The 13,309-nt window shown below is 40.6% G+C and overlaps 1 protein-coding gene across 2 annotated transcripts in view; it reads right to left on the reverse strand.

Annotated features, from left to right (window-relative positions):
- Nucleotides 1-13,309, reverse strand: part of GLS (glutaminase) — a 1,258,313-nt gene that overhangs the window by 791,491 nt on the left and 453,513 nt on the right. For both annotated transcript variants that reach the window (XM_044303244.1, XM_044303245.1), the window contains exon 6: nt 8,924-9,087. In XM_044303244.1, coding sequence (XP_044159179.1) covers nt 8,924-9,087 — 164 coding nt within the window. The remainder of the gene's footprint in view (nt 1-8,923; nt 9,088-13,309) is intronic.

The raw sequence follows: 13,309 nt of genomic DNA on the forward strand, positions 1-13,309 counted from the left end.
TCAACCGCAGGTCCCTACTGTTCTCATGGTTATTGCACAACTCAAGCACATCTTTCACTTAGAGTGGACTGAGGCTTTGCAACAGAAGGAAATTCTGGGGAAAAAATTGTACCGTACCTGGCGTAAATTTATGTTGAGTTATATAGAGCCTTGTGAATACTCAAGAATCATGTCTCCTTTCAAGCTGACGGCATGGTATTTGTTAGAAGATCTAAAGGATGCGCTGGGAATTCTGAAAGTAATATAACCTGGTGTCCTGCTTTGGAAGATTGGCGAGTTGGATGCGGAGTTACAGCTGATGCAGGGGATAGTTGGGGGGGTGGTGGGGGACATTATTATTATTATTACTACTTTGTTATTTCATTGTCATGACATGCATTATAATGGGATAAAGCTATATGCTCATATTCATATTGTATTTCGACACTGGCTGTGTATGATCAATATTACTTGTCTGATAATGTTATGAATGTCATTTTTTGATGGGAGAAAATTAATAAAAACTATATTGGAAAAAATAAAAAATAAATAAAAGATAAATTCTACTATAGGAGGTGGTTTGCTCATCTATTGGGGTTGCACCAATTTGGGCGCAACCACAATGAAGGCCAAAAGCAGAGAATTGCAACAGTTGGTGTAGCCTGGATTCGTCCGATCGCCTTGGGCAGGAGCCACCCTGACACTCGGGTAACGGTAGTAGAAACGAGACGCTGAGCTTTACATCCAGCGTGTGGACCTTAGAGGGCGCACTGACACAACCGTTCGTAGACAATATTTAGGTTTCAGCTATTTCTTGCTTTATTCGTAGACAACGCGTTTTGGGGTACTGGGGACCCCTTTATCAAGACTGGAAGGTGAATTAATAAAAAGAAAAAAGGACACATATGTGGAAAGACAACACAGGGGTACCTATCCATATAAAGAAATTTTGTAACAATAGTATGATAATAAATATAGGATGTTAAATTAAAAAAAATATATTTGTATATATAAATAGATATAAATATATATAAGGATGGAGATAAAAATTGGTCAATAATAATGTATAAAAATAAATAAAAATAAAATTAAAATATGAACTACATATATATATATATATATATATATATATATATATATATATATATATATATATGAAGAATTGCATATACATATAATAAAGAAATTACATATACCAGGCTACACCAACCGTTGCAATTCTCTGCTTTTAGCCTTCATTGTGGTTGCGCCCAAATTGGTGCAACCCCAATAGGTGAGCAAACCAGCTCCTATAGTAGAATTTATCTTTTATTGAACATATTCACTCTATGAGCGCCTTTCTCTATTTTATTCGCCACCATTCGCTGTATGACCCTGAGCTACTCAGGTTAAGAGTTTTAAGTAATTCTGAGATACGGCGGCTCTAGGTATTATTCTCTGGTGAATCCAACACACAACATAAAGATACGTTGATGAAATACAGTCAACATCGCCTCTCTGAACGCCAGAAACTAACACACATCTGGACGTCAAAGGAGGCAGACACTTTCATTCAAAATGGATCTGAAAATGACACGTCTTTGCAACAAGCAATTGGAAAAGAACTGGCGAATCTCTTTTTTAAACTTTAATCCTCTCTTGAAGAAGAGATCCAACACCATCTGGACCTGATATTACTCAGGACTTATCTTAGAGAATCTCTGATCCCTCGTGGCCTACGCTGGAAATTAGAGAGTCCCTTTAAAAATGACCACGACTTCACTCGTGAGTGGGACAATTATATGCTGAATTGTGCCAGGGGTCTGATAAAACTCCTCTGTAACAAACGTGAATGTTTATGCCAACAGTTGAAAGAGCAAATACAACAACAAAGTAACCATTTAACCACGTTTAATACACATACGGAATATACAAAGTATGATAGACTTATCACAGGCCGACTACTCCAACTAGAGCGAGAAATCATAAATAAAAAAACAGCAAACTCTCTAGGGACAGATCAGACTTCTCCAATTACAATATTAAGTTCTGGTCTAAAAACAAGACAAACCCCCGAAACGCAGACATTCAGACCAATAGAAATATAAACAAGAATACGAACAGCAACCTAACAACCCCAGAGAGACAATCACAAGTGGCCTCTGCACCCAGGAACACCAATACCCATACATCTTAGGTGGCACCACCCACTCACAACATCCGGACGTACACAAGATACCATAGCAAACATTCCAAATACCAACCGGACAAACACCCCCCACCCCGGAGGGTCCCGCCCTCTCGCACTCACCATTACTACAGTACAGACACATAATACACCTCAACCCTCTTGTGTGCGTAAACAACAACAACCCATCACACATAGATACCCACAGACACCTGCACCAACCATCAAGAAGACAGCCATATCACCCAAAACTCCCACCGTCAACAAGGCAGCTAGATTATCCAAGACTTCACAGTCCACTTGTATCTTACCCTCATCTGACCTACCTGTTTGGTTTACCCCTCCATCAATTCAGACGTTACCGGTACCCTCTCTCCCTTTAAGCCCAACCTTGGATCTCTCCCAAGGCTATCCCCTCAATCTGCCTCCCACGTCATTCCCATCACTATCAATATCACTGAACCCTAAAGAGACTGAACTATCCCTTTTGAAAGATTCCCTCATCACCCTGCATAATACAAGCCACTCAGACGATATACAAACCTCTCCTCATTATACTGCTAACCGATCGACTTCATTTTTATCACTACCTGGGGCATTGACCCCGGAAGCAACGTATGTACTCAAACAACCATCAGGCAGGTCAAAGATGATACCAGATTTCTTCAAGCCAAGGACCGACCTTCCCCCAAAGGGGCTAAAAAGAAAAAATACAGGAGAGGACGAAGAGGAGGAACACGAACCCGCGGGACCGGAAAAAATAATGGATGCGGAAGAACCGAAACAGAACTCACACAGTCTGAAGAGGAACAAAACCTCACTACTATAAAAATATTCAATCTCTCTGGCTTCAGCCTCTCTGCACCACAGATGTCAGTTCTCCAGAGGGGCTTATCCTTTTGTCCGGCAGAAGGGTACAATGATTTTGACCTTTTTGTGGATCTCAACACATTCATTAGGAACGTCACACTTCAAAGGCATTTCACCATTCAATCTAAACTACCCAAGACAAAAAAACAAGAGCAATCCCCGGTAGACACAAGAACAAAGAATACTCCTCACACTGATCTGAAACCTAAATCCACGTTTAATCCCACATACCACAGAGGAAACCACATTAACACCTTTTATTCCCTGGTTTGTAAAGAGTCAAGAAATATCAACAAGACCACCAAGGTCAAGAACAACCTAACGAAAGAGGAAAAAGATGCACTAAAGGAATTAAACAATAATGACCTTCTTGTGATCAGGAGTGCGGACAAGGGAGGCGGAATAGTTCTACAAAATAAAAATTATTATATAATGGAAGCAAAGAAGATACTGAATGACCCTCTATATTATGAACTCCTCTCATATAATCCAGTTACAGAAGATCAAAAGAAGTTGAACACCTTGCTGAAACAGGCTGAAGAAAACAAAATTATTACTAAAAAAAGAAAAGGAGTACATAACCATTGAACATCCAAATACAGCACTTTTGTACCACCTACCGAAGATTCATAAAAACACCAAAAATCCTCCAGGTCGACCGATTATTTCGGGAATAAACTCTCTCACCAGTAACCTCTCCCATTATGTAGACCTATTTCTGCAAAGCCACGTTATAAATCTCCCCTCTTACCTGAGAGATTCCACACGACTAATTAGTTCCCTTAAAAATATCATTTGGGAACATTGGATGTTGCAGCCCTCTATACGAATATTCCACATGCAGCGGGCATTGAAACTGCAAAACACTTCCTAGAAATGGATGACCGTCTCTCCGATAAGCACAAGAAATTGATACTAGATTCACTTCATCCTTACACATAACACCTTTACTTTCAAAGGAAAGATCTATAGACAGCGAAACGGGACCGCAATGGGAACGCGCTTCGCCAACTTATACATGGGCTGCTTCGAAGATTAATTAATTTATTCCAGTCACAATTGGAGGAACAATATCATCTTTTACAAACTGTATATTGATGACCTCATTGTGATTTGGAATGGCCCCAAAGAAGAAGCTCAGGCATTTGTCACCTATCTCAATACAAAACAGATGTAACCTTTCATTCACCTCCAATTTGACAACCACGTCCATCGAATAGCTAGACTTGATCTTTTACTCAGAGGACAAGACCATCAAGTCCAAGACATATTTCAAAAGGGTTGTCGGAAATAGCTACCTTGACTATAGAAGCGCCCACTACAAGAAGTGGAAAGACAATATCCCGTTCAGCCAATTCAAGCGCATCAGAAGGAATTGTACGGATGAGGACGATTTTCTCTCTCAGAGCAATATATTATGGTCTAGGTTCACTAAGAAAAAATACCCAGAAAGAATTATACAAAATGCGTTTATGCGGGCAAAAAAATCAAAGCCAGGAAGAATGCTTGAATATAAAAAAGAAAAACGGGCAGACCGAAACATCCAAAATTGCAGAATATAAGACATCTTTCATCACGACCATCAATCCTAACCACGCAGCTCTAAGAACCATTCTATCAAAACATTGGCACATCTTGAAAGATGACCCATATTTGAAAGACCTGATACCATCAAAACCCCGTATCACCTTCAGGAGAGCAAAAACTCTGAAGAACATACTCGCACCAAGTAAACTTAAGAAGAAAAAGAACATCAATACAATTTCAGCCGGTCTAACGTCTAGCTGAAATTCAAAGGCAGCTACAAATGCAACCACAGACTATGCAAATGCTGCGATAATATTTCAAACCGCGTCCAGTCCTTCAGGAGCAACGTGAAGGGAGAGGAACACCCGATCAAAAGCCTCATGAATTGCTCATCGACTTATGTCATATTCTTGATAGAATGCGAATGTGGGCTACAATATATAGGCCGCACCATCCAGACACTGAGAGAAAGATTGAATAAACTGACGGAATATCTCACGGGGCTACCTCCAACATAGTGTGTCCCGTCATTTTCTCACTACCCATAATAAAGATGCTTCGAAACTAATAATAACACCAATTGAGATTGTTTTGGAAACAGCATCTGATAGATTCAGGACATTGCAGAAGAGAGAGATGTATTGGATATTCAAACTCCAAACCTTGGAACCATACGGACGTAACGAGTCCTTGGAGAGCAAATGTTTCTGACCGGTCCGTTTCAAATTAGAGCATCCCCACCCCTCATTACACACATCCCCCCCCCCCCCAGCCCAACCACACGCCACATACACACTCCAGGTATACCCCTCTGGCCCATCCCCCTCGTCCCCACCCATAGCTCGCACCCTCCCCCCCCTCCCCCCCATCCAACACCCCTGCCATCCGCCTTATCCATACCCTCCTCAACCCCTATAGGTTGGATTTCATTGGGCTTATCCAAATGCCATCCCTAGTCCATTTATTAACCCCTTCCACACATACCCAAATCAAAACCCACTCTTCCCTGTAGGGTTTTTATGCATTTATTTTTCATTTAATTTCCTTTCCTTTCTCCCCACCCGCTGTTATCAATTCATTCTGCCCTAAGACATCGATCTCCCCATCACTACCCCTCTAATCAACAGCCACAACTATCGTTTTAACATCAGTCTAGAACATTTTGGCATTGCAATTTTCTGATAAAGTCCTGCACACGCTGATTCCAGCCTTGTTTGCCATCAGCGCCACTGAACTCCGATCCCCTTCTCTGTCCCTGTCCAGCTCTCTCTCTTCCACCGCTCTGTGCACCGCTTGTAACTCCGCCCCTTCACGGACGCTCCTCCAATGAGGTTAGTCAGGTCCTCCCACACAAATCCTTTTAACCTACAGCAGTGCGCACGCTACACAGGTCAACGTCCTCCTAGTGTCATTCTGATTCAGCCGCGGCACCCGCTCTGCTGATCCGACTCAGGTAAGATACACCCTGGCATCAGAGTTCATTTTCATCATTTTAGCAGTCACATCCCCAAGCTTCATTGTGGTTTACTAAACATATGACTATACCTCCAGCTCCTGATTGCTAGCCCATATGCCCACCTTGATTACATATATATGTCCATTTATGTATATCCCTCCAGTTTCTTGCTCTGTTGGCAACAATACCTAGATATATGTTGACTTTCACCTTTACTCTGGTCCTAATGAAAAAATACATTTGTTGGTGTCTCTATCAGCTGCTGTAACATTATACTAATTTAGTATGGACCCTTCTAGGTTATGTGTCCAGTCCTGGCACAATATAGTAGTTTCTTATTCCAGCAGTGGACAATTATTTACCATTGGTCTCCCTAACTTCAATCCTCTAAATATATGCGACATTGGTCATTCCATAAATTTTCTATATATGCACTCTCTCTGGCTTTTTTTAGGCCACAAGCTTCCATGTATATGTGATATTCATTATGAATTTTATATGAAATTTAGTTATTATATGTATATACAATTCTTCATATTTATGTAGTTCATATTTTATTTTTATTTATTTTTATACATTATTATTGACCAATTTTTATCTCCATCCTTATATATACGTATATTTTATTTATTTAACATCCTATATTTATTATCATACTATTGTTACAAAATTTCTTTATATGTATAGGTACCCCTGTGTTGTGTCTTTCCATATATGTGTCCTTTTTTTCTTTTTATTAATTCACCTTCCAGACTTGATAAAGGGGTCCCCAGTACCCCAAAACGCATTGTCTACGAATAAAGCAAAAAATAGCTGAAACCTAAATATTGTCTACGACCGGTTGTGTCAGTGCGCCCTCTAAGGTCCACACGCTGGACGTAAAGCTCAGTGTCTCGTTTCTTCTAGCTGATTCCAGAGGAAGGGGGACAAAAAACATGGAGGTAGAAGCCAATTTTCCTTATTTTAGATGGAAAAAAAAATCCTTCCTTACTCCAATCAGTCAGAATAACTCTCTGGATCAACGAACCCTCTCCAGAAATCTAATAACTATAACCTGTAATATTATTACACTTCAGAAATACATCCATGCCCCTCAAACTCATTTAGTGAATTCACCATCACCACCTCCTCAGGCAGAGAGCTCCATAGCATCGCTGCTCTTACCGTAAATAATCTGCTTCTATGCTTGTGTAGAAACTTTCTTTCCTCTAGACACAGAGGATGTCCCCTCGTCACAGTCACGGGTATAAATAGATCCTGGGAGAGATTTCTGTACTGACCCGTGATATATTTATACATAGTAATTCGTTCTCACCTTAGTAGTCTTTTTTCTAAACTGAATAACCCTTATTTTGATAATCTTTCTGTGCAATGTAGTCCACCCATTCCAGTTATTACTTTAGTTGCTCTCCTCTGAACCCTCTCCGGCTCTGCTGTGTGTGTCTTGATCACAGGATACCAGAAATGTACACAGTACTCCATGTGATTTGTAAAGTGGCAGAACTATGTTCTCATAATGAGAATCTATACTTTTGATGCACCCCATAATCTTATTGGCCTTGGCAGCAGCTGCTTGGTTTCTACAGTTAAGTTTACTGTCTGCTAAAATGATTAAGTCCTTTCCCATGTCAGTGTTATCCAGCGTTTTAGCATTTGGTATGTACAGGTGACTTGCATTATTCCTTCCCATGTGCGTAACCTTACATTTGTCAATGTTAAACCTCATCTGTCACTTCTCTGCCCAGTCTAGATCCCTATGTAGCAGTATCCTGTCCTGTCTCATGTTAATTACTTTACACAGTTTAGTGTCAGCAACAACAAAAAAAAATTTTTACTGTGCAAGCTTTCTACAAGATCATTTAATAAAAAATACTGAAGAGAATAGGGCCCAATACTGACCACTGAGGTACTCCACTAGTGAGGTTACCCAATATGAGTATGTACTGTAAATAAAAACCCTTAGTTTTACCACTGAGCCACTTACTTACCCACATACACACATTTTTCCCCATTCCAAGCATTCTCATTTTATATACTAACCTTTTATATGGCACAGTATCAAATGCTTTGGAGAAGACAAGATATATGACCATCCATTGATTCACCCCGGTCAAGTCTAGAACTTACCTCCTCATAGAAACTGATTAAATTAGTTTGATATGACCCATCCCTCATGAAGCAATGCAGATATGTTGTTATACTCTTATTTTCATTGAGTTACTCCAAGATAACATTTCTTAGAAAACCTTCAAACTGTTTAGCCATGACAGATGTTATACTTAGCAGCCTATAGTTTCCGGGCTCAGTTTTATTTTTACCCTTTTTGAATATTGACACTAAGCCTGCTAAGCGTCAATCCTGTGGAATGCTCCAGTCATTATAGAGTCCTTAAATATCAGAAATAAAGGTCTGTCTATGACATTACTTAATTTTCTTAGGATACTTGGATGTAGGTCATCTGGACCTGGTGAATTGTCTATTTTAATCTTTTTAAGATGCCGCTGCACTTCTTCCTGAGTCAGATAGGACACTTTTAATTGGGAATTTACTTTTACACTATGCATTTCATCTGACAGTTTATTTTCTACTGTGAATACAGTGGAGAAAAAAATATGTAATAGATTTGCTTTCTCCTTTTGCAAGGTATTTCCTTTGCAAAACTTAAAGCGGTATAGCACTTCCAGTGCATGGCTATAATCAGAAATAACTACATCAGTGAATTAAAGATGACAGTGCATGCTTGCTCCACTTTTACTTCTGGCTCCGTTCTGGAGATAGGAGCAGCAGATCAGACCAAATATTTATGGTATACCCTATAGCTATGCCATAAATGTCCCAAATGGGAATACCTCTTTAAGTCTTACAAACACAACACTTTACAAACACGGTTCAGTATTTTATTCATATAAAACAGTTTAACTTACCATCTTCATTCAAAAACAGCTTATTGAACCTTAAACCACTAGGTTCTTTCCCGACATATCTATGTACATACTCTGTGCTGAGATCATTAACAGCAATTGCATACTTCAGCGGCTTGACACATGACTGCAGGCAAAATGGCACTTTGGTATCCCCAACAGAATGCCTAGGAAAGGGGAAAATTCAATGTAAAAATAAACAATATAGTACTAGGTATTTGATGCATGCTGTGCATGTCCTAAAAATATATGGAGGTTACTGTGGTCTTGCCACTAACAGGAACCTGTTACCAGCTGTCATCTGTCTGCTCATTATAAGCTTAGAAGTCAAGCAGTAGGTGCTATCCTTGATAGACTATTATCTCATAGAGGGAAGGTAGTTACTCACTTTTAGGATGGCTTTCTTGACTTCAAAGCTCAGAATGAACAGTAATTTAAATGAATACATTTCACATTCTACTACATCTTTTCCCACAAAACAGTATGTCAATCTGCTCAGCACTTTTTGCTCTATAACATGCTCAACACCCTGTTCAACATGGTAGGTTCCATTTAACTACCTGTGTTGTAAGGGTATTTTGAAGTACTGGTTGGTTATGTCCCCTTTTATTCAGCCCTCTTTTATATTATCTTTAATATTCTGTGTAATAAAGTATTTCTTGTAACATGGTGGGTTAGGGACAGTTAGATTATACCCATCCACCAGTGAGCTGAGGCCACATTCCTGAGACGTTATCTTAGAGACATATGTGCTGCACATTGCAGGACAGGCTAAAAGTTGCAAACTATGTTACACACATACATTACCCTATATTGCATAGTGAGGACTATTTACTTTTTACTATTCTGTATGTGAATTGTCTGTTTTACCTTATATTTAATTACACTTAGTAAATATATGTATTCACTTAGCCTGCGTAAGCTTATTCATTTTCAATTTTTTTAATTAACATTTTGAACATTACAATAGGTGTATATATATCAAAAGTTTAAGATATGAAAATGTTTTAGAAACACAATGAAGTTGGCTTTCATTTGTTTAGTTCTACCTTTATTATATAGGAAATTATTTATCTACCAAAATAAATAAAAAAGTGAATCCACTTGACAATTGGAGGTTTTACACTTCTCCTTGACCAGGCTAATAAAGTTTTTCCATTTGGGCTCATTAGAAAATAATTGGTTTGTTAAACACTTCCCGACCGGCAGGCGGGCTTATCTCTGAATGGACGTTTTAAAACGTCCATTCAGAAAACGCAGCTGCACGCTAATCATGCAGCTGATGAGCAGGGGGGCCCACTGTAAGTGACAGCAGGACACCCCAAAGAGAAAGCAAGAACCGTTCACGGTTGTCCCTGTCTTCTAGAGCGCTGTATACAGAGCATTGAATGAGTGCTGTGTATACAGCAAGGAAGCGATGTGTCGCTTCCAGTCCCACCCAGTGGTCATGTGATCACCGGGGTCGGGAGAGTGCAGGTATTCCGCAGACCTCGATCAGCTCTGCACTCTGCACTAGGGCTGCACGATATGGGAATTTTGTGCGATTGCGATTAGGGCCCTAAAAATTGTGATAACGATATGTGATGCAATATTTTAAGGGAATTGTGCTAGAGGTCTATTTGCTTAGATTTCCCCCATATGAGCCGCTGACGCGGCTTGGTATGACATAGTTATGGGGGATCTGTGGATGACGCACTGTTATGGGGATCTGTGGATGACACTGTTATGTAGGGGGATCTGTGGATGACGCTGTTATGTAGGGGGATCTGTGGATGGCGCTGTTATGTAGGGGGATCTGTGGATGGCGCTGTTATGTAGGGGGATCTGTGGAGGACGCTGTTATGTAGGGGGATCTGTGGATGGCGCTGTTATGTAGGGGGATCTGTGGAGGACGCTGTTATGTAGGGCAGTGGTGGGCAACCTTATTAGTAAAATGAGCCAAATATCGACAAAACTGCAATTTTTATTTTTTTGAGAGCCAAATTTTTTTAACTTAAAATATATAGGAAGGTACATTGTTATTTACTTCATAAGGGTATTCCTAACCATCTGAACATACCTTTCTCAATCCTCGACACTACATCTTCTTTCACTCCACAACGTTTTACCCTATAGTGACGCACATAGTTTTTTTGTAGGAGGACAATATGGAAAAAAATATTTTTCATTATACCTCAGGTCAGACCACTAATCATAACCTCAATGTTTGAAATCTCTTTTGAAATTTGAAAAAAAGGAACTTGGGGGTTCTGTACCAATGCAACCCTGTCTTAACAGAGTTTTCTTGAATTTTTATGCACTTGGAAAAACCGTGCGAAGATTTCTGAATCCATTTACTGTCAGTGTCACTAAATTCAAGGTGGAGTTCTTTTCCCACTCAGCAACCCAGGGCGGTACGCTAGAATAGCTCTCACTTAGAATCTGCCTATAAATGAGGGTGGAGCATTTATGAGGTAAATTTGGCAGCAGAACATAATTCTCCAACCATGATGGATCAGGGAGAGGGGTAAATTTGGAAATCATAAACTGCCTACAAGCATTCTCAAAGTAATTTCTTTGAATGAAATCTTTACCAAGGGCAGGTACACCCGAGAGGGCAGTATAGAAGTCGGAAGTGATCTGTAACCCTTTCAAATCTCCTAATCTGTGATGTGACATTGATAGCCAAATGTCTGATGGAGATTTAATTTGTGGGAACAGTAGTGTGGGGATAACTGAGATAGGAGCTAAGGGAGAAATCTTGTCCTGAGCAGATGTTAAGACCAAAGACTTATGGCAAATATGCAGCATTCCTCTGGTGAGTACGCTATCTACTTTGGTCCCTTCTGCTGTCCTCTTAGGTGTCCATAACCTATGGAACAATTCCTTACCCAACAGGGCCGATTCTAAATCTACATGCATACAGAATGTCTCTTGTCTGGCCAGTTTAAGCCACCTTTCCAAACTAATAGCGTGAAAGAGGGCGAAAGGACATTCTAGTGCTCTTCTTATCCCACAAATAACTGCTCATGATGGATTGTAGTTTATTAATGAAACTAACAGGTACCGATATGGGTAGGGCTCTCAAGGTGTACATTATCAGCGGCAGGATGTAGGTAGGTGGTGAGGACATTTTTCCTGCCTAGCCAGGTTAGGAAAGGAGAGCTGCTCTTAGAGAGAATAGAGGTGACTTTGGAGAGTAGCGGGGGGAAATTAAGACTAAACAACAACTTGGGGTCCATCGGGATCGTCACCCCCAAATATTTTATTGCTTGTGTAGGCCACTTGAATGGTGTGAGGGCTTTAACCTTAGTACGCAGGACAGCTGGGAGGGAAACGCCAAGGGTCTCCGACTTATCGAAATTTATCATAAAATTTGAGATAACCCCAAAAGTTTCGCAAATCTGCATAACCTCCAGCAAAGCCTCTTCAGGATTTGACAACAGGAGCAGTAAATCATCAGGAGCAGTAAATCTGCCTAGTTTCACTCCTTTGATCGTGGGGGATTGGCGGAACTTAAGAAGAAGCGTCTCTAGGGTGAGTACAAACAAGGTGGGGGATAATGGGCATCCTTGACGAGTACCGTTTCTAATTTGGAAGGCGTTCGATAGGGTGCCATTGACTAGTACTCTCGCAGATGGTGCAGAGTATAGAGTATAGATAGCTCTGATGTGGCCTTCAGGGAAGCCAAAGGCTTGTAGTACTTTCTCCATATAGACCCAGCTAACCCTATCGAACGCCTTCTCCGCATCTGTGCCCAGGAGTACAAGAGGGGAGATTTGATGGCGTGGGTGATCGCATGTATGACTCTACTGATATTATGCCTACCCTCTCTACCTGCAACGAAACCTACCTGTTCTTCACCCACAAGCCCAGGGAGCAACCCTGACATCCTGTTGTTAAGCAGTTTAGCCCACCACTTCAAATCGGTGTTCAGCAGTGAAATCAGCCTGTAACTTCCACATGCTTCCTTATCCTTCCCTTCTTTATGGATAATCGTTATGTGCGCTTCCTAGGCTTGTGGGGTCAGAGAGCCACCTGTAAGGAGGAGATTGCATGCCGTGATAAAATGTGGGACTAAAATATCTTTATACTTTTTGTAATATGAGCTTGGAAAACCGTCAGGTCCGGGACTCCTGCCTGAAGGGATAGACATAAGAACCTTCTGTTCTGCTTCCGTTGTAAACGGTTGAAGCAGCTGACGTATATCGACCTCAGAAATTCTTGGGATGTTAATAGAGCTAAGGAACTCCGACGTGCGTGTCTCGATTTGCTGGCTGGTGAGGGGTATTGGGAGGTTATACAGATTTGAATAAAAGGAGCAAAACTCCTGAGCTATCGCTGGAGTATTAATAAGTCGGGGGCCTGAGGCTGATTTGATGGCTTGAATAAAGGATTTATTTCTTTGGT

The sequence above is a fragment of the Bufo gargarizans genome, chromosome 8 (assembly GCF_014858855.1).
Source record: "Bufo gargarizans isolate SCDJY-AF-19 chromosome 8, ASM1485885v1, whole genome shotgun sequence".
NCBI classification, from domain to species: Eukaryota; Metazoa; Chordata; class Amphibia; order Anura; family Bufonidae; genus Bufo; species Bufo gargarizans.